The sequence below is a fragment of the Drosophila eugracilis genome, unplaced genomic scaffold (assembly GCF_018153835.1).
Source record: "Drosophila eugracilis isolate 14026-0451.02 unplaced genomic scaffold, ASM1815383v1 contig_2154, whole genome shotgun sequence".
Taxonomy (NCBI): domain Eukaryota; kingdom Metazoa; phylum Arthropoda; class Insecta; order Diptera; family Drosophilidae; genus Drosophila; species Drosophila eugracilis.
Window position 1 is genome coordinate 10,830,631 of NW_024573038.1, and position 20,507 is coordinate 10,851,137.

A 20,507-nucleotide genomic window follows, 5' to 3' on the forward strand; every position below is an offset into this window, starting at 1 on the left:
TTACACTCTTCCAATTCATCTTGAATCCTTTTAATTGTGTTTTTGAGATATCTGTTCTTGATTTGTTAAGCTTCTTCTTAAGATTATCTAAGAAGACTTGATCTGCTTTTCATTACTTTAATTCTAGAACAAAGTGAATGGCGGTCACTGCTATCACATTGGAATCTATAAGCATTGAGGGAATTCAGATCGAAAAATAATATCTGGTTAGGTTTAACATTTTTGGACCTCACAATATTTAAAATCGAGAAATTGGAATGTGCAAGGGTAAAAAATTATTATACTTGATAAGGCTAGCCTTTATAAAGTTCTCCAACTGATTCATATCAACTATATGATGTGAGTTAAAATGAAACAGCTTTCTGGGTTTTCAACAAACTTCATTAATTGTACTCATTCGACTTGAAACGTTCCTCTATTAATATTAAGATTCCGCAGAAAGTAGTTAAGGTTAATTACTGAAGATTCTGTCGTCAGAATAATACAATACTTTCGGTATATTTATGATCGCTTTATTTAATATATGTCGTATTTACTTAAAGATATTGCACTTTGATTAATTTATTACTTAACTGCCTACTAATACTGCTGCTTGAATTCTTTAATTTCGGTACCAGCTATTTCTACTTCGTTTTTCTCGTTGCATTGGCTTGTCGTGTTTTTTTGTTTTTATTTATTTGTATCTAATGGTTTAACATATATACTTTGATCTGGCGGTCACTATAGCATATGATTTCTTGATCTCTTGAGCATATCACAGAACAAAAATGACAGTAGAATATGACATGTTCGGGTCTAGTGTGGAATAGTTTAAAGTTTAAACCTTAGTACGGGGCATAGAAAGTGTAAAAATATTATTCGGAGCTTAAAATTAATATATTCGTGTATGAGTATATGTTTATCTGATATATATATATATATTTATGTATATATATGTCGTGTAAATGTTTATATAAACTGTGATATCGTTTTGTTTTTTGTTTTTTTTTTTAGAAAAATACTGAGCAAAAGTACTTGGCATTGTGCATTGAGGGTGTCAAGGATCAGGGTTCGCGAACTCTAACTGAGGATCAATTCCTCGACAGCCTATACGAGAATCTTGTCATATGAGGGCGGCGGCGATTCATCCAGCGGAAGTTGTTTGCCCATTGTCGCCGGTGTCTGTTCCGGCAACAATATGGCTATATGGTAAGGTGGCGGGCCGGCAGTTGCAGCCGTTCCGCCCACTGCGGTTAATTCCCGTTCCTCCAGATACCGCCCCTCGCTCATCTCCAGCAGACAGCCAGCTGACTGGGGCGTTCCGGATCCTGCTAAGGAGGAAGAGTTCACACCACGACTATGACAAACCGCTGCCCGTCCATCCGAGCGACCGGAATTAGAGAGCAACGCCTTGGGAATGCGACAGAGACTGACCAGGCAGGCAGCCAGGAAAAAGGTGGCCGAGAAGGCGCAGAAGATCAGCACCTCCAGTCCGGTGCCTTGGTGGTCAAAGTAGAACTTCGTTCCGGCCACAAAAACTGAGGCCAGCACCAGTGAGGCGCACATGCCGCACTTCAAATGGCTGGGTAGCAGTTGTGAGTCCGCATGTTGCAGCAATGCATGATGTTGCTGCTGCAAGCGGTTGCTGTGCCCTGTTGCAGGTACGGCAGCAACAGTTACCGCTGGACTGGCGACGTTTGCTGTGTCGGCTACCGTTGATGTTGCTGCTGTTGCGGCTGTCGTTGAGTGTCGCATGTTGTTGCTGGAATTGTGACGACGGGGCGTGGCATAGGCGGACGATTGTCGCTGGTTGTTGCTGCCGCTGGTCGAGTGATTGCTACTGTGCTGGTGATGGGGGGTATGGTGATAGGCGCTGTAGGCATCATCACTGAAATACGATTTGGGTTGTTATTAAAGGCAAACTTTGCTTAAGAGTTAGGAGTTCCCCTTAATCTCAGCTACTTACGCATAGATATTGCCCGAATATTGCTGCTGCTGCTGCTGCTGATGTGCATCGTAGTGCCTCATGGGCACTGCCATGTTGCCAAATTGTGGATGGTGATAGCTGTAGTGTTGCTGCTGTTGATGCTGTTGCTGCTGCTGTTGTTGTTGGTGCAACAACTGCTGCTGCTGCTGCGACCTCGGCTGATAACGCGCACTGCCATGATGATTGTAGTGCGAGCCACGCGCCACCAGGGGAACGATAGTTCCACTACCAGTAAGGACAGCTGCCGAGGAGGCTATTCCGCTGGCATTGTTATTGTTGCTGGCAGTTGTTGTTGTACCGGTGGCAGCTAAGTTATTGTTGTTGCTAGTGCCACCGCTGTAATGTTGATGCAACATGTGCTGTTGCTGCTGGCCGTGCACAGGGTTATTATTGCCATACTGCGACGACTGAGACTGGCGACTTGTGCCCGGTTGGTGCAGATCGTACGGCGTCTGTGGCAGAGATCTATGCACCGGGGGCATCGACTGCCCGCTGTTGTTGCTGCAACTTGTAGACTTAGTTCTGCGTGGTGGATGACCGTAGCTTAGGCCGCTGCCAGCATGGGACAAGGAGGCAGCCACACGGGAACGTCCAAAACCGCATTGCTGCGATCGCTTGTCAATCCAGAAATGCATCGTAGATTGGGTTGAGCAAACTGAAAGTTATAAAAGTATAAAAGATATTAGATTAAAAGGTATTTAAAGATAGTTTAAGAATTAAAAAATCAAATTTTTCATTTGCGATAACTTCAGTGATAACCAAGATCAGTGACCAGCCCGAAGCCCTCATCATCTAGAAACTCAATGAAATAATTTCATTTGTGAGTAATAGAAAGTTATTTCACAAGTTATAGAAACACTTTCTAGTTAAAAGAAATCAAGGATATACTTTCTTAGAGTGCAGACAGACAGTCATATAGTCGGCATTAAGTGCTGCAAACTTATTTGAAGTTCATGTTGTGTGTTTTGTTGTTTGGGGGGAAAATCCTTGACTAGACAAAGCGCATCTGACTCATTTGGCTTTGTGTCTGCCAGACGGAAGGGAGTCATCCCCCGGTCCCGGCTTTCCCAATTGCTCTTGCGAAAAGCTGAAACAGGAAACGTGCGCATCGCATTTCATTGAGGCTGCCTCTCTGTCTGAAAAATAACAAAAAAAGAAAACCCCCTTCCAGGATCTGGTTCGGTATTTCCTCTTTGTGCTTCCCGGTTCGAAAGGTGCAACAAGGAACAAAGGTTGCCTTCGGCTGAGTTCGGTTTGCCTGGTCAAGGAACCCGCCCGAAAAATAAAACATTCATTGAACGCTTTCACTTCCCGTGTCATTGGCATCCAGCCACATCCAAAACATCCTAAAACACCAACACGACCACAAGGACCCCAACGCGCCAAAATACACAGACAGAGTGCGGCGGCATGATGTGGTGTTGGAAAAAGGCAGTGGGGTTAAGAATTTAGCAAGTCGTTTATTTACCAGTTTGATAAACAAATATTTGCACAAGCTCTCGCCTACAGAAGGTTATTAAAACATTTTTAAAGTATTAATCTGAATTAAGTTAATTAAGTTTTTTTTTCTAAGAAGGCATTATTATACCATAAACCCCCTTCTGATAGAAGTGCACCTTTGTTGCGGGGCACTTGGTGAAGAAAAGCTGAAAGGATGAGATGACTTGGGGTTCGCGAACTATTCAAAGATGGATTATGACGCGCACCTTAGTCTCTGTTCTTAGAAGTGTTTTGAGAGAGAGTTAAATCCCCGAAGCCTTTGTGGCTGATGTTTGCATTTTTGGTTCTTAACTCGCTTAGCTGTTCGTTGAACTGTTCCCCTGCTCTGACTTTGTTATGGTCTTATCGTGGTTTTAACCAATCAACGATGACAGGAGGGGAAAAAGTATGAATTTTAATTTTAAATTATCCCATAGACAATTTGCCGTGTCACGTAAATAATCGAGTAAGCATACGCATCGAGCAGCGTGGCCAAAAGTCATAAAAATCAACCGCACAATAAAATTATTTTTATTTCGGGAACTTTCCTGTTCTACTTGGCAGCAAGGTTCAAAGTTCAATGCCTGTCAACATCTTCGAGAGCAAAATTACACAATACAATGCCAGAGAACGGAGAGAGAATAAATAAATACTCAAGCCCGGGCCAGGGTAATAAAATAAACATATTTAAAAGAGACATTTTGACAACCTTTTGATAGGTACATTTCGTTTCTATTTCTCGCTTGGCGCCACTCGGATTTCGGTTTGGTTTGTTTTTGGCCACCAACACCCACCACCCTTGTTCTTCCCAGCTGGAAGGTTCAATGCTTTGTGCTCCTGCCACCCTGATTACAACCATTTAGTTTGCTTGCCATTCGGAGCAGAGTTCAGCTCGATTTGCCTCAATGCTGGTCAGGATTTGTGCGGAACTTGAAGGAACTCGGCCATTGACATTGTCTCTATGAAAGTGTTGGCCCTTGGACAGATAATCATAAAGGGAACTCCTGCCACTGCTTGTAGAGTGCAAGAAAGAATGATACTCTGCCCACAAAGAATGCCAATTCAATTTGTTTTAATCACCATTTACACACACTATATAAATCACTATCTCAGCACCCACCTTATAATAATTCTATTATCAGGTCCGTCATGCCCCTCGCTGGGCTTAAGACCATCAACAATGGCAAACTGCCCAATCATTGGCTCTCCTTGAAACATTCCCCATAAAATTCATTTAAATAGATACAAATACACTTTTCGATTTCATTCACTGAACCTGTTTTATTTTTGGCCCTCCGCCAGATGAGGTCGCTGAAGTTGCCCTCTGCGCCGCGTTAGTTTCAACTGTTTCCGTGGTGTAGCGGTTATCACATCTGCCTAACACGCAGAAGGCCCCCGGTTCGATCCCGGGCGGAAACAGATGTAACCAACTTTTTTGGTTCTTTTATTTTAGAAATCTCTTTTAAGTTTTATTTATTATCAATTATTTTTTCTAATTAAGTTTAAATTTTTATCATGTATGTACATTAACATGTTCTATAGGGAAATAACAAGTTGAGCTATACGATATGATAATTTTATGAATTTATACGAGTACTTCAATATTATTGTGAACAGAAAAAGAATTTAAATTATACATGTTTTCTAAATTTATATTTATTTTATAAAACATTTTTTGGTTTAAATTAATATTATAAGAGTCATGAGTGCGATGTGTTTAATCTTTTAAAATGCCTTATCTATGATTTTATATAAAGGAAGTAAACAGAAAGACTTTCTTAACTTGAACTTCAAAATACCGAAAACAGTTTGTTTGGTATTTGAAGTATGGGCAAAATAAATTCTTTTAGTTAAACTTATTATTTAATAGTTAAAAAAAAACAAAAGGTTTGTTACACCTGTTTCCGCCCGGGATCGAACCGGGGGCCTTCTGCGTGTTAGGCAGATGTGATAACCGCTACACCACGGAAACAGTTGTACAAAGCTTGTTCAAAGAGGCCCTAGTGACTCATGTTCGGGCAAAATGCCAGCAAATTAAATCAGATCATAAATCTAAACTAATCTAAAGTTAATCAAAAAGCTATTGCTTCACTTCGTTAAATTTAAAATTCATTCAGTCAGGCTGGCATATGAAAGACTTAAACTGGTAATCTTGAATAGATTTTATAATAATTCGAAATAGAACCATATTAGATTTTAAGTAATAAATGCATTTAACATATACGCGTATTTATGTGTATTTTGTTTCTTAAATGAAAATCTAAACGATTTAATAAATCCAATCAAAACTCGCCCAATTAATAAGCAGTCTACAAAATATTTACAATTTTAAAGGTCAGGCCCAGCCAGTTTATTGACTGAAAGACTTGATTGAATTTCGGGCAAACGACACGCTGGAGAGTCCACAGAAATGTTTATTAAACAAAATACTTTGGTCAGTCAGGAAATTCATGGGAAACAGAGCTATCCCAACCCCATAGGCATTGCATAAATGAAATGCCAGACATTCATATTTTCCTGCTGTATTCCCAGGCATTTTTCCTCACCTCCGCCAGCCGGATGAAATCTATGCGTCATTGGGCAAAGATGCCAAAACAAAACACAAAATTGTAAACTTTAAAAGCAGGAAGAAGCACCCCTTTTGGCCATTTTACTCTCACTCGGATGGTTTGTTTTTGCCATTAACCTTTGCCGTTCGCTCTTTTCGTTGGCGGGAAGTGAATTTGTCTCATTCGAGTAACTTTTCAGGTGGGAGGATTGGATGGCAGGTTTAATATTGTGAGGACCGACTGAGTGACTGTCTGTCTTTCTGGCTGTCTGTCTGTCTGTCAGTCGTCCCGACTAAAAGGCCACAAAAACGAACAAAAATCCCTGCCCACTTGATGGCGTACGCTGCGTATGAGCAATGTGCTGAATGCATGTGATTCTGTCTGCGAATATGTGTGCAGATGTGGGTTGTTTTCAAGTGCATCTTGCTACATTTTTTTTTTGTTACCTGCAATATTTTCTTGGTTTTCCGTTCACTCAAAAATATATATGTTCCTTTTCAGCTTTTCAATGCCTTCTCGCCTATTGGCACGTTGCTGTCACGTTTCTCGCCTTTATTGCACACATATTGTTGTTTCTGGCACTGGTTTTCTAGCTATTTTGTAGTTGCTGCAGCAGAGTCCTTGAACGCTCAACTGACCCGACACGACAAACACACACACACACGCGCGCAAACACAGAAACTGACTTGGCAAATAAATATCCTTTTTATGAACAGCTCGTCATACGAAGGACTCACGCGAATTGCAACTTTGTATTCAATTTAATTTAATTCAAAAAATCAGCCACCACGGATTCGCGCTCGAATAATTGTATTTTGCCAACCTTGCGGCCCGAGACGCAGGTGGGCGGTGGGCGGTATTGGTGGTGGGTGGTTTTTGGTTGTTTTGATGGACGATGGGTGGTGCCGATTTGCCTGCGATTCGAACAGCGCAAGGACTCGCAGCCAACTGAATGTATGAATGCAGCTGGGCCAGCGTCGTGCTCGTTTTCACTTTCATGAGTTTCGCAGACCACTCTTTCAACGACCCCTTCTGCCACCCACCACCCTCTCCGGTGGTTTTCCTCTTCTTTTTTTTTAGCCAGCAGACAGCGTTTTGTTTTTGCTTTCTGTATATGTGGCCGTGCAATTTGGTGGGCTTAACGGATGGGTGGTGGGTTTCATGCAATGAGAAGAGCATGAATGGGGCGCTCTCTCATTTGCTCTCTTTCTCTCTCAGTTTTGAAAATAACACGGTGGCTGCACGGCACATGCGCTCCCCGCATATCGCTATTGTGAATGGTTTATCAGATTTTGAACAATAACGGCTGTACTGAGAATGGTGAATGATGATTTAGATTTAACAGTTATATTGGGAAATAACCGTTACTTTAACTTATTGCCGATTAAAAAAACGGTAAATATCCAAAGTAAACAAAGGTCAATAGATTGCCATTGTTTATTTGCAAAATCTAGTTAGAAACCAATATATTCCGGTCTGCGGCACTCCTGCACCTTGGGATCGTAGAAAAGACCCGGAGTGCAGTCTAGTGTAACTCCACTGCCATCGACGCAATAGTAGTAGGCATCCCGGCGGGATTTGTGGGCAAAGAAGTGAACTCCCGATTGGGGGCACTTAATGTCGGCACGACGCATGGGAGATCGGGAATACGGAATAATATTCCGGGCAGCAGCATCAATCTGGAATTGATATAACTAGTTTAGTCAAAATACATATCAGAACTAAATATCTTTCAGCTCACCGTGCACTCTACATTCTTAGCGAAATCGCAATATTTGCCCTCGGGATTGTAGGCCAAGCCGGGTGCACACTCCTGCTCCCAAGGATGACCATTGGAGCAGACAAAATACTTGCTGCAAGAGGCTTTGCTGGGCAGGTAAATGATGTCCTGCGGCTGGAAAGTGGCCGAACAGTCGTTGGCCACACAGTCCACATACTCCGGAAAATCACAACGATCCGTTACGTTGTTATACTGAAGTCCATCCTGGCATTCTCGTAGTACTGGCTTACCATAGTAGCAGAGAACGTACTTAGTACAGGTATTGTCATAGCAGAAGCTGCTCAATTGAAACGACTTGCAGGTGGGCAGGCACTGCACCTTCTTATTGGTGCACACCTGAAGGACAGGATCATATCTAAAATCACACTCAGTCGCATTTGTACACGCGTCTGGGTTGCTCATAGCAATATCTATACAGCTGCCCATTTTCTTTATTGTGTTGTCTTAAAGTTTAGAATATATTATATAGATTAAAAAAAAAACAAATATCCTTCAAACTTACTTTCACACTCGATAAATTTAGAGCAATCTCCCACAACGGGCAGATGAACTCCATCGGCAACATTCTTGCAGACGTCGATCTGGGTGTTGGTGTACATATCATATATATCCTCTTCCTTAACATCTTCTTCTTCGAGGCTTTCGTCTGGACCGGGTGCTTCCACAAGATCTTCGTCGGCCTGAATCCGTGGGACCATCAGAAGAACCAACACTAGACCGGCACTTATTAGCCACTTCACTGGGGAAATAATGGAAATTTTATAGAATTGGAGCCTTCAGAGCCTTCAATCTCTGAGCTACTTACTCCTGGACAGCTCGAAATTTGCAACGCAACTGCTTACTTTCAGCCTGGTAGATATCCACTTTTATATCAAATACTTGTAGACGCCTAATTAGTTTCTGCACTTATCTCTTAGCTAATTTCGGCACACGCCTCTCCTAGGAAAACTACATCTCAATTTCTGCAAACATTTTAACTTTCAATTTGTAGCCACCAAACATCGTGATAATATGCGAACTTTGAAATGCTTTAAATAGGCTGATTCTCAGAACTCTTGAATATCATCATGAAAAGGTGTGATAAACACTTATTGGCAATTTCAACTAGAAACATTTTTTCGAGATTTTTCTGATATCATTCGATGAAAGTTAGTTTTAAGAAAATGTATATAACTATATCTATAATCATTATAGTCCCTATGATATATTTTCTAGCAAAGGGATCAAAAGGAACACATTATTTTTAAACCAAAATAAATAATACTATTCCATCCTTAAATCTTTTGTAATCAGGGAAGAGTCTAAAAGGTATAACTTCCTTTCATCTTATGCAAATACCCATTGGACTCATTTTATCTAATTATTCTTAGCACTTGTAACAATTACATTGGACCTAGTGCGATACATCAGTAACTAGTCATACATAGATGCAAATTTACAGCTGTGGCTCATCGTTACACGTGTTCCCTAATGGCAGAGGGAGCTGCACATATCTTTCAGATTGCCTCTTGTTCGCCAAAGTTATCTTTAACAGTCAAATTTTTATGAGATGATGATGGGGAAGGCACCTTCTAATTACCACCTAAGAACATGCATCCACGTCTGATAAGATTTGGAATTCGCAGAGAAGGAAAACAATCCAGAGATTGGGGTTTACCTATAAATGGAGAAGTTTCCTGAACTGAGGCGATAGTAAGTGGAGGAAACCAAACCAAAAAGTGTGAGTAAAAATCGGTACTCAGAAAGAAAGGCTAACTAATTAGATTTTTCACAGTTCATGATGAATTACCAGCTGGCCATTTTGGCTCTAGTTGCCCTGATCGGTAGTTCTACAGCTGCGGATGGTGATATTAATATCTGCTCCAGTGTGGTCAACAATCTCTTCCTTCCCCACGTGAGCAACTGCAGCAAGTACTACTTGTGCATGAGTAAGTTACTAGGAAAGCTAAATTCCATTATAATTCTCATACTATTCTATCCCCATCAAAGGTGAGGTGGCTATAGAGCGTTCTTGCCCTGCAGGCTACTATTTCGATGCACGTGATCAGGAGTGTGTTACCATTGAGGAGGTCCAATGCATCCCATCTTGTAAGTCTCGTGGTCTGGGCTCCTTCTGCTACGATCGCACCTGCACCAAGTACGTCCTCTGTTTCGATGGTACCCCCGTGATCCGTCAGTGCTCCGATGGTCTGCAGTACAATGCCAACACCGATCGTTGTGACTATCCACAGTATGTGGACTGTGTGGATAATCTGTGCATCCGTGAGAACAATCCGAATAATATCGTCTACATACCCAGCAAGGCACGTTGCGACAAGTATTACGTTTGCTTTGATGGTCTCCCAAGGGTTCAGAATTGCACAAATGGCCTACAGTACAATCCCCAAACTACGAGCTGTGACTTCCCTTCGAAAGTTAACTGCACTGTGGGTGTCTTCAACGTTGTAGTTCTTATAGAAGTTACTTAAGAAATGATTTTCTTATTCCAGGTGGAGAGCCTGCAGCGGAATATCTTGCCTTATTCCCGAGCACCTCCTCGCATCGCCGACATTGAGTGTCCCTTGGAGGGTGCCCATTTCATTGCCCATCAGAAGCGTGAGGATGCCTATTACTACTGCCTGAATGGTCATGGAGTTACCTTGGATTGCACACCTGGTCTGGTTTTTGATGCCAAGCGCGGAGAGTGCCGGGAACCACAGTTTGTAGGGGCCTAGACCTGGCTTAGACTGGCTTAAAATAAAGATCCAATGCTAACGAGATACATAGAAGTTTTTGAATGTTAGGGCTAACAATATTTTCTCAAATAATTTGTTTACCCAAAAATTCGCGCAAAAGAAGTTCCTTTGGTACTTTCTAACGCTCCAGTTCAAGTTTTTGTGATTAATTTAGAGACTCTTAATAAACTTTAAATTGTAAATATTTACTAAGAAGGATTCACTTAGACGAAGAGACTTGGACATTTTTGTTAGGCTAAAAAGAATATCCACCAAAAAAAAGGTTTTATCTTTAGAACTTTTTTTCAATTTTATTAAATTCCGGAGGTACATTACACACCCACATTCTGCGGTTCACGACACTCTTTAACCTCCTGATCGTACCACAGACCCGGCGAGCAGTCCAGAACCAAGCCATGTCCATCCACACAATAATAATAGGCATCCTGGCGAGACTCATGGGCATAGAAATGGACACCATTAGGGGGACAGATTCCGTCAGTAGTTCTGGGCAAAAGACGTGAAAACTGCCGAGCTTTCCTCTGTTCCGTTGGAATCTATAAGGAAGAAGGATTAATCAGTGTGTTCCTTAGAATTATATCAATATATAATATTGCCCTCACCTGACACTCCGCTTTCGATGGAATATCACAGCAATCACAATGGGTACTGAAATGCAGACCAGGAGCACAGGTCTGCTCCCTTGGAATTCCATTGCCGCAGAGGAAATACTTCTCGCAGGACACCTTGCTGGGCACATATTGCAGGTGATAGGCATTGTAGTAGATGGAACATTCGGATTCCACACAGTCCACGTTCTGGGCGAAGTCACAGCGATCTGTTTGAGAGTTGTATTGAAGGCCATCCTGGCATTCCCTTAGAACAGGATGCCCATAGTAGCAGAGCACGTACTTAGTACAGGTTCTCTGATAACTAAAGGTGCTGAAAGTGAAGTCTTCGCAAGTGGGTAAACATTCAGCCTCGCCGGGATTGACACAGCTCTGCGTCTTGGCATTGAATTGATAGGGCCATTCACACTGCAGTTCGATGGCTTGGCCGGCTAGTAGATACAAAAATATTATAATTTTATAAGGGTTATTGCGATCTCATATCAAAACTCACAACGGCAGAGATAGTACCTATTGCAGTCACCCACAAAAGGCAGAAAAACATTATCCGACACGTTGCCACAAAGGCTTAGATTGCCCATAATTAAACCATAAGCCTCATCCTCTGAAGAGCTTTCAGTACTCCCAGAGCCTTCAAACTCTTCAGCTCTGGACTTCAATATGCCACATAGTAGGCAGATAAAGAACCATTTTTCTGCAAAAAGATTGAAAATTATTATTTAAATTCCAGCTACTGACTTGCATACCTCCACTCATTGTCAGCAACTGATTTGCCGCTCATAAAAACTCACCTTTTTAAGGTTCAAGCATCAGATTACCTTATCACTTTATCAATGGAAGCTTCTCTCATACAACTGACAAATTAATTGGCAGGAAAAGTGATGACTCTTGGGGGTCTAATTTTAGATCACAATTTGTAGTGCAGGTTCAACTTAATCTGTATTAGAATGTGGGTTATATTTAGATGAGCAATGTATTTAGGTGTTAAATATAACTTGTATTAAGAGGGTATAGGTTATAATTGTTAAATTTCCTAAATAAAGTTAAATAAATCATTAAAATGTATAAGGAAAAACAAGCGTAGAAAATGTTCCAAAATATGTTTAAGTTTATAAAAACATTTTCTTGTATTTATTGAATAATTCAGATTTCTTTTTATAAATTTGTTAGTTTTCACTGAGGCTTTATTTTACATTAACAGGATTCAAAATCGAAAAGTGTACTTCTTTGTAAGTTTTTTCAAAAAATTTCCCAAATTCATTTCGAAACATTTGCCGCCTGGTTCAGAATTTTCTACGTACACACGAAAACGTTTGAAAATATTTTCGTTTTCGGCACTTCGTTTTAGTTGAAACTTTGGCATCTTTCTGTGAACAGCTCATCGTTCGGAGGATCAAATCTTAAATAAATAGAAATATTTTTTAAAGATATTTTTAATAGATTTGTTCGGTGTTTAGTGTGTAAGTTTTGCATAATTCCTACACTATGTACTGCTGTCAAGTGCCAAGATGATTGACACCATTCTAACTGAAAATATAGTTCAACAAAGAGGCATTTATTTATAGACAATGCCTCGCGGTGGGCCTTTGTTTGTATTGAAAAAATAAATTCAATGTGCACGATATACATAATACCAAATATTCCGTATTCTTTTCTAGCAACTAGAGAATATGGTCAACGAACTGAATAGGCCACAAAATGGGGACAATGCCGCCCTCAGCGAGGTAAGCAGGAATCTCGAAATGCATTTATGCATTATGACACATTTACAAAACAACAAATAAGATTTCATTTCTATATAATTAGTCGAGCCAGATCATTCTGACTAATAATTACATTTTTGTCTTTGTAGCGCCTGGCAGCTTCCAACCGACAGCTGCAAGAAATGCAGGAGGAGCACCGCCAGTTGCTCGAGGAGATGGAGACACTGCGTTTGCGAGCCGCCGAGCTAACACGGCTGAATGCCCAGCGCCAACATCTGAGGCAGGAGGAAGAAGTTACCCATTCATCGACGGTCCGCTCAGTGGAAGCTTCAGAAGAGATCATAGAAGTACCCTCATCTTCTGCCCCTCCTGTTGAAACCAGTGCCCAGGTGGATACACCATCTACCCAGGAAGAGGGCGACAATAGCGACGAGGACAAAGAGGAGACGGCCAGTTATCTGCAGGCAAAGCTAAACGAGATCGCTAACCTAAAGGCGCAGTTTAAGCGTGTACAAAACATGGTAGACACCACCAAAATGATTGAGGAGCACATGTCCTCTAGGCAAACGGTACAGACTAGTTCCTCCATTCAGACCAGCCGCCAGACAACCACTTCTGAAGTTCGAGTAGCAAGTGAGTCTGGAGAGGTTGCTCAAGAGTCCAGTCCTTCGACGCCTTCAGCTCCCGACAACGCAGAGCTTCTGAATTCCATGCTAAACATGTTCACGGACTTCACCAGTGATCTGCGTGGTCAGGCGGAGAGTCTCCGAGCAGAAAGGGATCGTATCAGGACTCTTAAGGAGGACATAATCCAGCGCAAACAGGGAAAATAAGAAAGTCTTGACTTGGATCTAATCCTATTATAATGCAAATCAAAGAAGAATATCCAATTGTATACATATTTACCATATAAATATATAATTATCGTTTATCCTTTAAAGATTTTAGTGTTAAAACTATAAATCCCTGTTAAAATAATAATATTTTTAACATTAAAACCAAATTTTAGATTTCATAACAGCATTAAATACATCTTTTCAAATTTACCGCCTATATCGATAACGATATACCGATCCACAGTGTGAACGCATTATGGTAGGCTTTTCAACCAGTTGACAGCCCTATTTTGGAACAGCTGTCAGAATACGCAAAGCAAAAAACAAAAGTGGGAGTACAAAAAAGAGGAGAGTTTTCAATTTTCTAGCGTCGTTTTTTGTACGCAAATATATATTTTCTAATGGCGCCGCCGCCCAAAGTAGTTGTGGACCAAGGCAGCGCACGCAGCAGCACTAGTAACAACAACAACAACAACTCGGTGGGCGGGGCAACCGGCGCCGTACCCAAACAACAAACGCCTCCAAATGGAGCACCTCCATCCGGAGGAAGTGCTTCAACGGCAAGCAACAGATCAGCTCGATCCCGTCGACAGCAGGAGCACTTGGGTGAGCCGGACATGGACTTCGTGGAGCCATTGCAAAGGGAGACGCTAAAAACATTAAATGTAAGTTAGCGGCACGGTTGTCATGGCAAATGTTCTAGAAGAGAAGACACCAAAGATCTTTCTCTTCTTTGGGTTTATAAATACACTTTACACTCATCTCGGCCTGAGAAAATTCAATTTCCACTAGTTCAGTAGCGAAAGCGTACGCAACCATAGCGGATAACGAATTTCGATCGGCCAAAGCAGCGCCCTTATACATAAATATACATATATATATATCTGAAATAGATATATATATATAGACACCGAACTAGCAAAATTACCGCCATACTCGTGATAATACTTCTGCTAACCTTTGTTTGCTGCTGCTTCAAGGATCTCCTCCATCGAGCACGCATCACCAACGGCAAGAATCGATCCCCGGCTGAGCAGCCGCTGTCCACTAAGGAAACCAGGTCACCATCCCAACAGCAACAACAACGCGCGACCCTGCGTCAACTGGCTGCCGAGCAAAGCAACTACGATTCAGCAGGTTCGTATCGAAAAACTTTTTAAGGAATACACATCTCATTGAGTAATTTCCAATATCCGCACCTGGCCAAGTAATCGGCCTGGCCCACACAAAGATCGGTGCGCCAGTTCATGTTCTATAAATAAGATGCGCACAAAAATAAACGCCCACTGAGATGATGTAGTTCGCTGCCCACTGTTCAGCAATATACCTAAACCTCCATACTGATCTTTTCATATTTTTCATTGCAGAGCAATTGCAGGAACAGCAGCAGCGCTATCGATTTCCCGTGCGTCCTGTCCAGAGAGTTCAGCACCAGCCATCCTCGTCATCTAATAGTACGGGCGCCCCATCATCTTCGTCGGCATTGCTGCGTTTGCGTCAATCGACGCCACCGAATGCTACAGTAGGCGTGGTTATTCCAAACGCAACTACCAGCAACGGGAACGGTAATTTAAGTGGCACCGAAGAGCACCCACCGCCACTGCACCAACTTATCAATCGGCTATTTGGTGTCCAGCACTTCGTACCCAGAATTGAACCAGGTCGTTCCCAGGTAGATGTTTTGCGATCTCTGCTGGGACTGGACGAGAACCTGAACTGCACAAGACACCAACCGAGTGCACAGCAAGTGGAGGTGAGTCTTATACTTTCTAAGCTCAACTTAAAATTAAGCTCTATGATAATTTCCTATATCACTTTTCAGGCACAGATCAACAACATGGTGCACGAGATCAACCCAACCGGAGGACAGGATGAAGGCATTGTTAATTCGACTAGTTTGGAGGATGTTGCATTAAGCGAGGTAAGCTTCTTAGCAAATCCTGTTATCTAACAGCTTAAATTACAGTTTTATTTACCTTGCAGATGAGCGACAATCGTGCCCAGTCCATCCAATCCCTGCACAGCGTTTTGGAAACACCCACGCCCGATACCACGCCCACTTTCGATGAGCTGCAGCAGCGCCTAGAGGCATCAAACAGGAATATGCAACATCTGCAGGATGAACAGGCCAAATTGGTACACATTCAAAATATGGCCAAATCTCACCTTAGCGAGATGGAACAGCTGCGCCAGGAGGCTGATCGCATGCCGCACAACAGCAATGGAGGAGACGCACCCAAATACGAATCGGTGCAACAGGTCCAGAACGACATGGCCTCGCTGGTAGGCCGCATGAAGAATCTCACCGCCTTTATTCACAACCAGAACGAGCTGAGCGCAGTGCTCGGGGATGATGGTCCTGAAATACTGGCAGAGCAGCAGGCATTGCAGGAAAAATTGGAATCACTGCGCACCCAACGGGAGGATATGCGCAATCTAGTGGATGAGCTTAATAGCATAAACCGTACAGCGAGGGAGTCAGCTAGGGTCATCAAAGAGACGACACCTACACCTCCTCCGAAACCAGCTCCTGCTCCAGAGCCGGCCAAGGAGCGCGTTGTACCAGTGGAGTACCAGAGGAACGTACCCATCATGCGTCAGGAAGCGGCAAATGCGGCTCAGCGAGCTCTTCACGCACAGGCAATGATCAACCAAAAGACGGCCGATATAGAAGCCTTAAAGGCTCAGATGGCCAGATTGAAGGGAATGCTCAACACTGTTACCCAGATTGAGGAGGGCACTCCCAGTATGGGCGGCTCTTTGGAGCGACGAAGTGAGGAGAGGTCCAGTGTGGATCGCGAGCTTCCGGCGGAGATAGCCCAGCGCGTGTTCGCCCTGAACGACGTCACTTCGGAACTACGTGCTGAGGCAGCTAGTTTGCAAAAAGAGCGTGATCGCATCCTGGCTCTGAAGGCGGAAATCGAGCGACGCAAGCAACAGGCAGCCGCAGCAGTTCAGATGGGTGAGGAGGCCCTTAAGCGAAACAGTCTAACTCCGACACCGACGCCCGGGAGACAGCGTCAGGTGGCCGAGGAAGAGGATCCGTCTGAGGTGGATACTTCACTTCAAGCCACACCCACTAAGGAACAGCTGCGCGATGAACTGCGCTTGCAGTGCGAGCGCCTGCGCAAGGAGTACGAGCAAAAGCAGCGGGAACTTGAGCAGCGCTACGTTGCCAGCAATAACACCACCTCGGAAGCTGATGACGAGGGAAACGATGACACGGACAGCGATAAGTACTTTGCTAACGTTCGTACCGCCTCCTCGGCAACCCTTAAGCGGGCTGCATCTGCTAGTACAGTTGTGGAGCAACGACGCGGACAGCAGCCGAACTTGCCACAACAACAAGCTCCGCAGCCTCCGGCACCTCCATCCACGCTCAACGAAGATGATCTGAACGTGACAATCGATACCCTGTCCCTGGGCAACGACAGTCTGCCGTCGAGCAGCAACAGGTCACAGTATATGCCGCCACCCATGCCCCCAGTACCGGGAATATGGGGTAAGTTTCTGGGGTATCAATCGCGGGATTCACTAGAACTTATTTTAAAACAATCTAGGTTATTGATTTAAATATTGCTTGAAATTTAATTCAATATCTTATCCAACGAATACCCTTAGCAACACACAACTCTGGTAATTCGTGGCATGGACAGCAGCCGATTTATGGCCAGGCCAGCTCCAGCACCGGAACAGAGTTCAAGCCACCACAAGTAGTCCCGCAAGTGGGCTCCTCAAATGCTTCCGGATCCAACGCCTCAAACGATGCCGTGCTGCTGCAGCAGTTTATGCAGACACAGCAGATGCTCATCAACTCAGTGTGCCAGTGCAACCAGACGCTGTGGCATCAGCAGCGGGAGATCGACAACCTCAATAACCAGCTGCATACGGTAAGTCAGTCTTAGGGATTGCAAAAGATTTGTACAAACTAATAGGATATTTTGATTATATAGCTTCAGGATCGCTTCAATGTAGTGGCATGTCAAGATCATAGCTTCGGGTTGCGCTCGGAATCCGTTCCGCCTCCGAATCTGCCGGTAGGTCCTGCTATGGGTCAGATGCCTAACAATCTGTGCATGGGCAACAGTCGTGCTCAATCGGAGCAGCTATTTAACTTTGGCACCCACCAGAGCGCCTTTAGTAACTATCAGCGTAGCTGTCACCGTACGGGAAGTGAATCTCATCATCATCAGCAGCAACAACATCAGGCGCAGCCGTTCCTTAACAATGCTGCTCCACCGCCGCCGCCGACGCATTACAACAATGAGACGCCCCTTTCACCGCCAACGTACCGCTCAAGCCCGGGTCCAATTTTCATGAACCACCACAACAACACGATCCACCAGAACAACTCAAATCTGCGCACCCAGAATCAGCATGCCAACAATCTGCACTCATTGCCCGAGGGACCAACTGGGGGTGGAGCACCAGGTGGCGGTATTACACTGAACAATCAGGTGCCACCCGGCAACCGGGCCAATAACTACTGGGATAATTTCCGCAGGTAATATAATAACTTTGGTGATGGTTTTTGATCGGGTGTTTTGATGGAAAAGGGTTAGAAACAATAAAAAGTAAATTAAAACATGAGTCTTGAGTTCATTTTCAATTCTGTGATTCGGTAAGTGCAACCAGGCGTTGCAAACGAGTGTTCCATTAACAGAGTTGAAAGTGACTAACCCAAGAATTACTGCAAGTACTAAAAAAAGGGTTGCCATCTGAGAAATATCAAATTTATTTTGCGTTGTAAATAAATTTTCAACTTATCTTATAATTTAATATTTTAGTTATTTATTTTGGTCGTTTAACTAGTAACAAAAACTAACTGCTTGATTTTTGCTGACTGCTTGCATTAACCCATTAATTTACCGTGCGCTTTTGCAGCCACTCGCGCCAGAATCTCCTTTCGAACAAAAGCAATGAGGAGTTGAACGTGGACCATCAACAGTACCGTCGACAACGGGCGCGTCCCAGCTACTTTCAGCCGGCTCCGATACTGGCACCGTTAACGACCCGAAGTGGTTTGACCCACCAGCAGCAGCAACAGCGTCGCCCTTTTTTCGACCAGCCACTAACCGCTTTGCATGGCAGCAGCTCCAATGGCAGCAATAATCTCAACAATAGCGGCAGTGCGGGCAGAAAACGTGACTGGCGCGAAGATCCCGGTCATAATCGCGACCATGATGATGACGATATTGATGAAGTGGAGGAGAACCATGACAACGCCATATTTGGCTCTGGTAGACGCCGGAATCGTCGTCGTCCTCAACTTTCCACACTGCGAGATGAGGAGCCCGAACAGACCAGTTCATCTAATCTCAACATGAACGTAAACTACGGTAACAGTCCGCTGTATCAACGGAACAAGGTACCAGCAAAGCCAACCACTTCAACAGTATCGCTGACTCCTTTGCAGCAGCGACACCTTCGATTCGATTTCGAGCTTCCAGCTCACTATATGGACTATATTGAGCTGCCCCAGATAACTCCAGTGGATAATACTCCTATTCTTGGACAGGAAGTCTCCACCGCGGACGAATCGAATACTTTGGAGCAAACCGAAGAAACGGCCTCCGAGGAGCTGAATCGAAATCTTCTGGTAAATGCTCTGAAGAACGATAAGTTCACCACAAAGTTTTACGAGTCCATAAAGGAGGATGTCTACCGTCGATTGGAGACGCTCTTTGAGCAGCAGCAACAGCAACAGCAGCAACAACAAAATCAGCACTTACAGCAGTCACAAGAGCCGCGCGGGCTGCGAAAAGCTCTAAATCAGGAGGAGAATGAAGCTTCGGGTGATGTAGAGGCCACCGAAAGTCGTAGTGAGTCGCCGCTGGAAGTGATGCGCATGCAGCTGGATAACGACCGTCCCGAAGACGAGAAGGGATCGCCAGTGAAACAACTAACTGTGGTCATTCCCCAGAACGGACATGACCTAGAAGAAATGGAGGCTAGCGCTTCTGCTGTTAGCTCTTCTCTAAGGCTGGAAAATGAAGAGGTAAGAAGGGGTTTCGTATTCCTATTCGATTCACTCATCATTTGCGTCTTCCTAACTAGCAAATGATCGAGGGGAAAGTAGAACATGTCACTGGGTCTGGATCAGGGGGAGGAACCAGCATGGAACTGGCCCCGGATCACGAATTGATCGAGTACATTATCAAACGCATTCGCAACCAGACGCACAACAACACCGTTATCAATGATTCCTTACTGGCTGAGGTGTCCAAGCTGACTGCCACTGCTGCCCAAAATTCAGCAGCCAGTTCGCCACTCATCTCGCCCAAGCGAATTTATGCCAAGATTAAGAAGATGGACATACCACGGCAGCGCGACGAGTTTTTGCTTTGGTATCGTTCCTATTTGGAGCAACTGTTTGTGGTGGAGCAGCCGCAGGACAGCTGCAAGGCTAAGTCGAAGGTGCCAATCACTGGCAGTCCGGCCAAGCAGACAAATAAGCGAGTGCGCGAACAGTCCCAATCCCAGTCGCAAGACTCCAATAATGACGCTGACCTGGCTGAAGCAGATCAGAAGAACGTTTCCTCGTCGGGAAATGGCGACCTCGAGTGTGAGAACAACGAAAATCCCGGCGAGGAAGCGGATGGCCAGGCTGCCGCAGAGTCTTCCGGTGCAGAAAAGCAGGATATCAGCCCGGAATAGGCTATCCTTTACCAATAAGCAAACATTCCTAACTTAACTATACACTCTTATATGGATATTTCACAACTCATTTACGGAATTCGCAGACGTTACATCTTTTTTGTCCGTGTCCCTATTTATATTTATTCACACTTCATTTTGGCCTATAGTTTTATATTTAACATTAAATTATGCAACATCTATATATATATACA

At 43.7% G+C, this 20,507-nt stretch overlaps 5 protein-coding genes and 2 non-coding genes across 7 annotated transcripts; 4 read left to right on the forward strand and 3 right to left on the reverse strand.

Annotated features, from left to right (window-relative positions):
- Positions 1-941: 941 nt before the first annotated feature.
- Positions 942-6,930, reverse strand: LOC108113870 (GATA zinc finger domain-containing protein 10). Its single transcript, XM_017224584.2, has 3 exons — positions 6,441-6,930; positions 1,946-2,621; positions 942-1,867 (listed from the first exon to the last, which is right to left on the reverse strand). Exons 2-3 carry the CDS (start codon positions 2,599-2,601, stop codon positions 1,087-1,089), a joined length of 1,437 nt encoding a protein of 478 aa, XP_017080073.2. The 5' UTR covers positions 2,602-2,621; positions 6,441-6,930; the 3' UTR covers positions 942-1,086.
- Trnav-aac lies at positions 4,792-4,864 on the forward strand. Its single transcript has one exon. It is a non-coding gene; the product is annotated as a tRNA-Val (tRNA).
- Trnav-aac lies at positions 5,345-5,417 on the reverse strand. Its single transcript has one exon. It is a non-coding gene; the product is annotated as a tRNA-Val (tRNA).
- A 518-nt stretch (positions 6,931-7,448) lies between the features above and the next one.
- On the reverse strand, positions 7,449-11,757 carry LOC108113830. The gene is made up of 8 exons (XM_017224539.2): positions 11,611-11,757; positions 11,112-11,548; positions 10,833-11,045; positions 10,324-10,524; positions 9,834-10,026; positions 8,277-8,513; positions 7,736-8,217; positions 7,449-7,673 (listed from the first exon to the last, which is right to left on the reverse strand). Exons 1-8 carry the CDS (start codon positions 11,696-11,698, stop codon positions 7,449-7,451), a joined length of 2,076 nt encoding a protein of 691 aa, XP_017080028.2. The 5' UTR covers positions 11,699-11,757.
- LOC108113853 (protein obstructor-E) lies at positions 9,555-10,529 on the forward strand. Its single transcript, XM_017224562.2, has 3 exons — positions 9,555-9,702; positions 9,764-10,200; positions 10,264-10,529. Exons 1-3 carry the CDS (start codon positions 9,555-9,557, stop codon positions 10,486-10,488), a joined length of 810 nt encoding a protein of 269 aa, XP_017080051.2. The 3' UTR covers positions 10,489-10,529.
- Positions 11,758-12,449: 692 nt separating the features above from the next.
- On the forward strand, positions 12,450-13,843 carry LOC108113838. The gene is made up of 3 exons (XM_017224548.2): positions 12,450-12,577; positions 12,776-12,841; positions 12,970-13,843. The coding sequence occupies exons 2-3, from the start codon at positions 12,788-12,790 to the stop codon at positions 13,651-13,653; spliced, it is 738 nt and encodes a 245-aa protein (XP_017080037.2). The 5' UTR covers positions 12,450-12,577; positions 12,776-12,787; the 3' UTR covers positions 13,654-13,843.
- Positions 13,844-13,963: 120 nt separating this feature from the next.
- Positions 13,964-20,496, forward strand: LOC108113864. The gene is made up of 9 exons (XM_017224578.2): positions 13,964-14,321; positions 14,637-14,793; positions 15,024-15,409; positions 15,479-15,577; positions 15,640-17,158; positions 17,278-17,546; positions 17,610-18,160; positions 18,541-19,654; positions 19,714-20,496. The coding sequence occupies exons 1-9, from the start codon at positions 14,058-14,060 to the stop codon at positions 20,311-20,313; spliced, it is 4,959 nt and encodes a 1,652-aa protein (XP_017080067.2). The 5' UTR covers positions 13,964-14,057; the 3' UTR covers positions 20,314-20,496.
- Positions 20,497-20,507: the final 11 nt, after the last annotated feature.

What these genes read in the sequence shown, in the direction of transcription:
- LOC108113838 (XM_017224548.2), top strand. Translation starts at nt 12,788, where the DNA reads ATGGTCAACGAACTGAATAGGCCACAAAATGGGGACAATGCCGCCCTC. An exon ending in ACAATGCCGCCCTCAGCGAG is followed by an intron (nt 12,842 to 12,969) that starts GTAAGCAGGAAT and finishes TTGTCTTTGTAG; the next exon opens with CGCCTGGCAGCTTCCAACCG.
- LOC108113853 (XM_017224562.2), top strand. Translation starts at nt 9,555, where the DNA reads ATGAATTACCAGCTGGCCATTTTGGCTCTAGTTGCCCTGATCGGTAGT. An exon ending in CAAGTACTACTTGTGCATGA is followed by an intron (nt 9,703 to 9,763) that starts GTAAGTTACTAG and finishes TCCCCATCAAAG; the next exon opens with GTGAGGTGGCTATAGAGCGT. An exon ending in CTTCGAAAGTTAACTGCACT is followed by an intron (nt 10,201 to 10,263) that starts GTGGGTGTCTTC and finishes TTCTTATTCCAG; the next exon opens with GTGGAGAGCCTGCAGCGGAA.
- LOC108113870 (XM_017224584.2), bottom strand. Translation starts at nt 2,601, where the DNA reads ATGCATTTCTGGATTGACAAGCGATCGCAGCAATGCGGTTTTGGACGT. An exon ending in TATTCGGGCAATATCTATGC is followed by an intron (nt 1,868 to 1,945) that starts GTAAGTAGCTGA and finishes ATCGTATTTCAG; the next exon opens with TGATGATGCCTACAGCGCCT.
- LOC108113830 (XM_017224539.2), bottom strand. Translation starts at nt 11,698, where the DNA reads ATGGGCAATCTAAGCCTTTGTGGCAACGTGTCGGATAATGTTTTTCTG. An exon ending in TAGGTACTATCTCTGCCGTT is followed by an intron (nt 11,549 to 11,610) that starts GTGAGTTTTGAT and finishes TGTATCTACTAG; the next exon opens with CCGGCCAAGCCATCGAACTG. An exon ending in CTAAGAATGTAGAGTGCACG is followed by an intron (nt 7,674 to 7,735) that starts GTGAGCTGAAAG and finishes TATCAATTCCAG; the next exon opens with ATTGATGCTGCTGCCCGGAA.
- LOC108113864 (XM_017224578.2), top strand. Translation starts at nt 14,058, where the DNA reads ATGGCGCCGCCGCCCAAAGTAGTTGTGGACCAAGGCAGCGCACGCAGC. An exon ending in CGAGTGCACAGCAAGTGGAG is followed by an intron (nt 15,410 to 15,478) that starts GTGAGTCTTATA and finishes ATCACTTTTCAG; the next exon opens with GCACAGATCAACAACATGGT. An exon ending in CCCAGTACCGGGAATATGGG is followed by an intron (nt 17,159 to 17,277) that starts GTAAGTTTCTGG and finishes GAATACCCTTAG; the next exon opens with CAACACACAACTCTGGTAAT.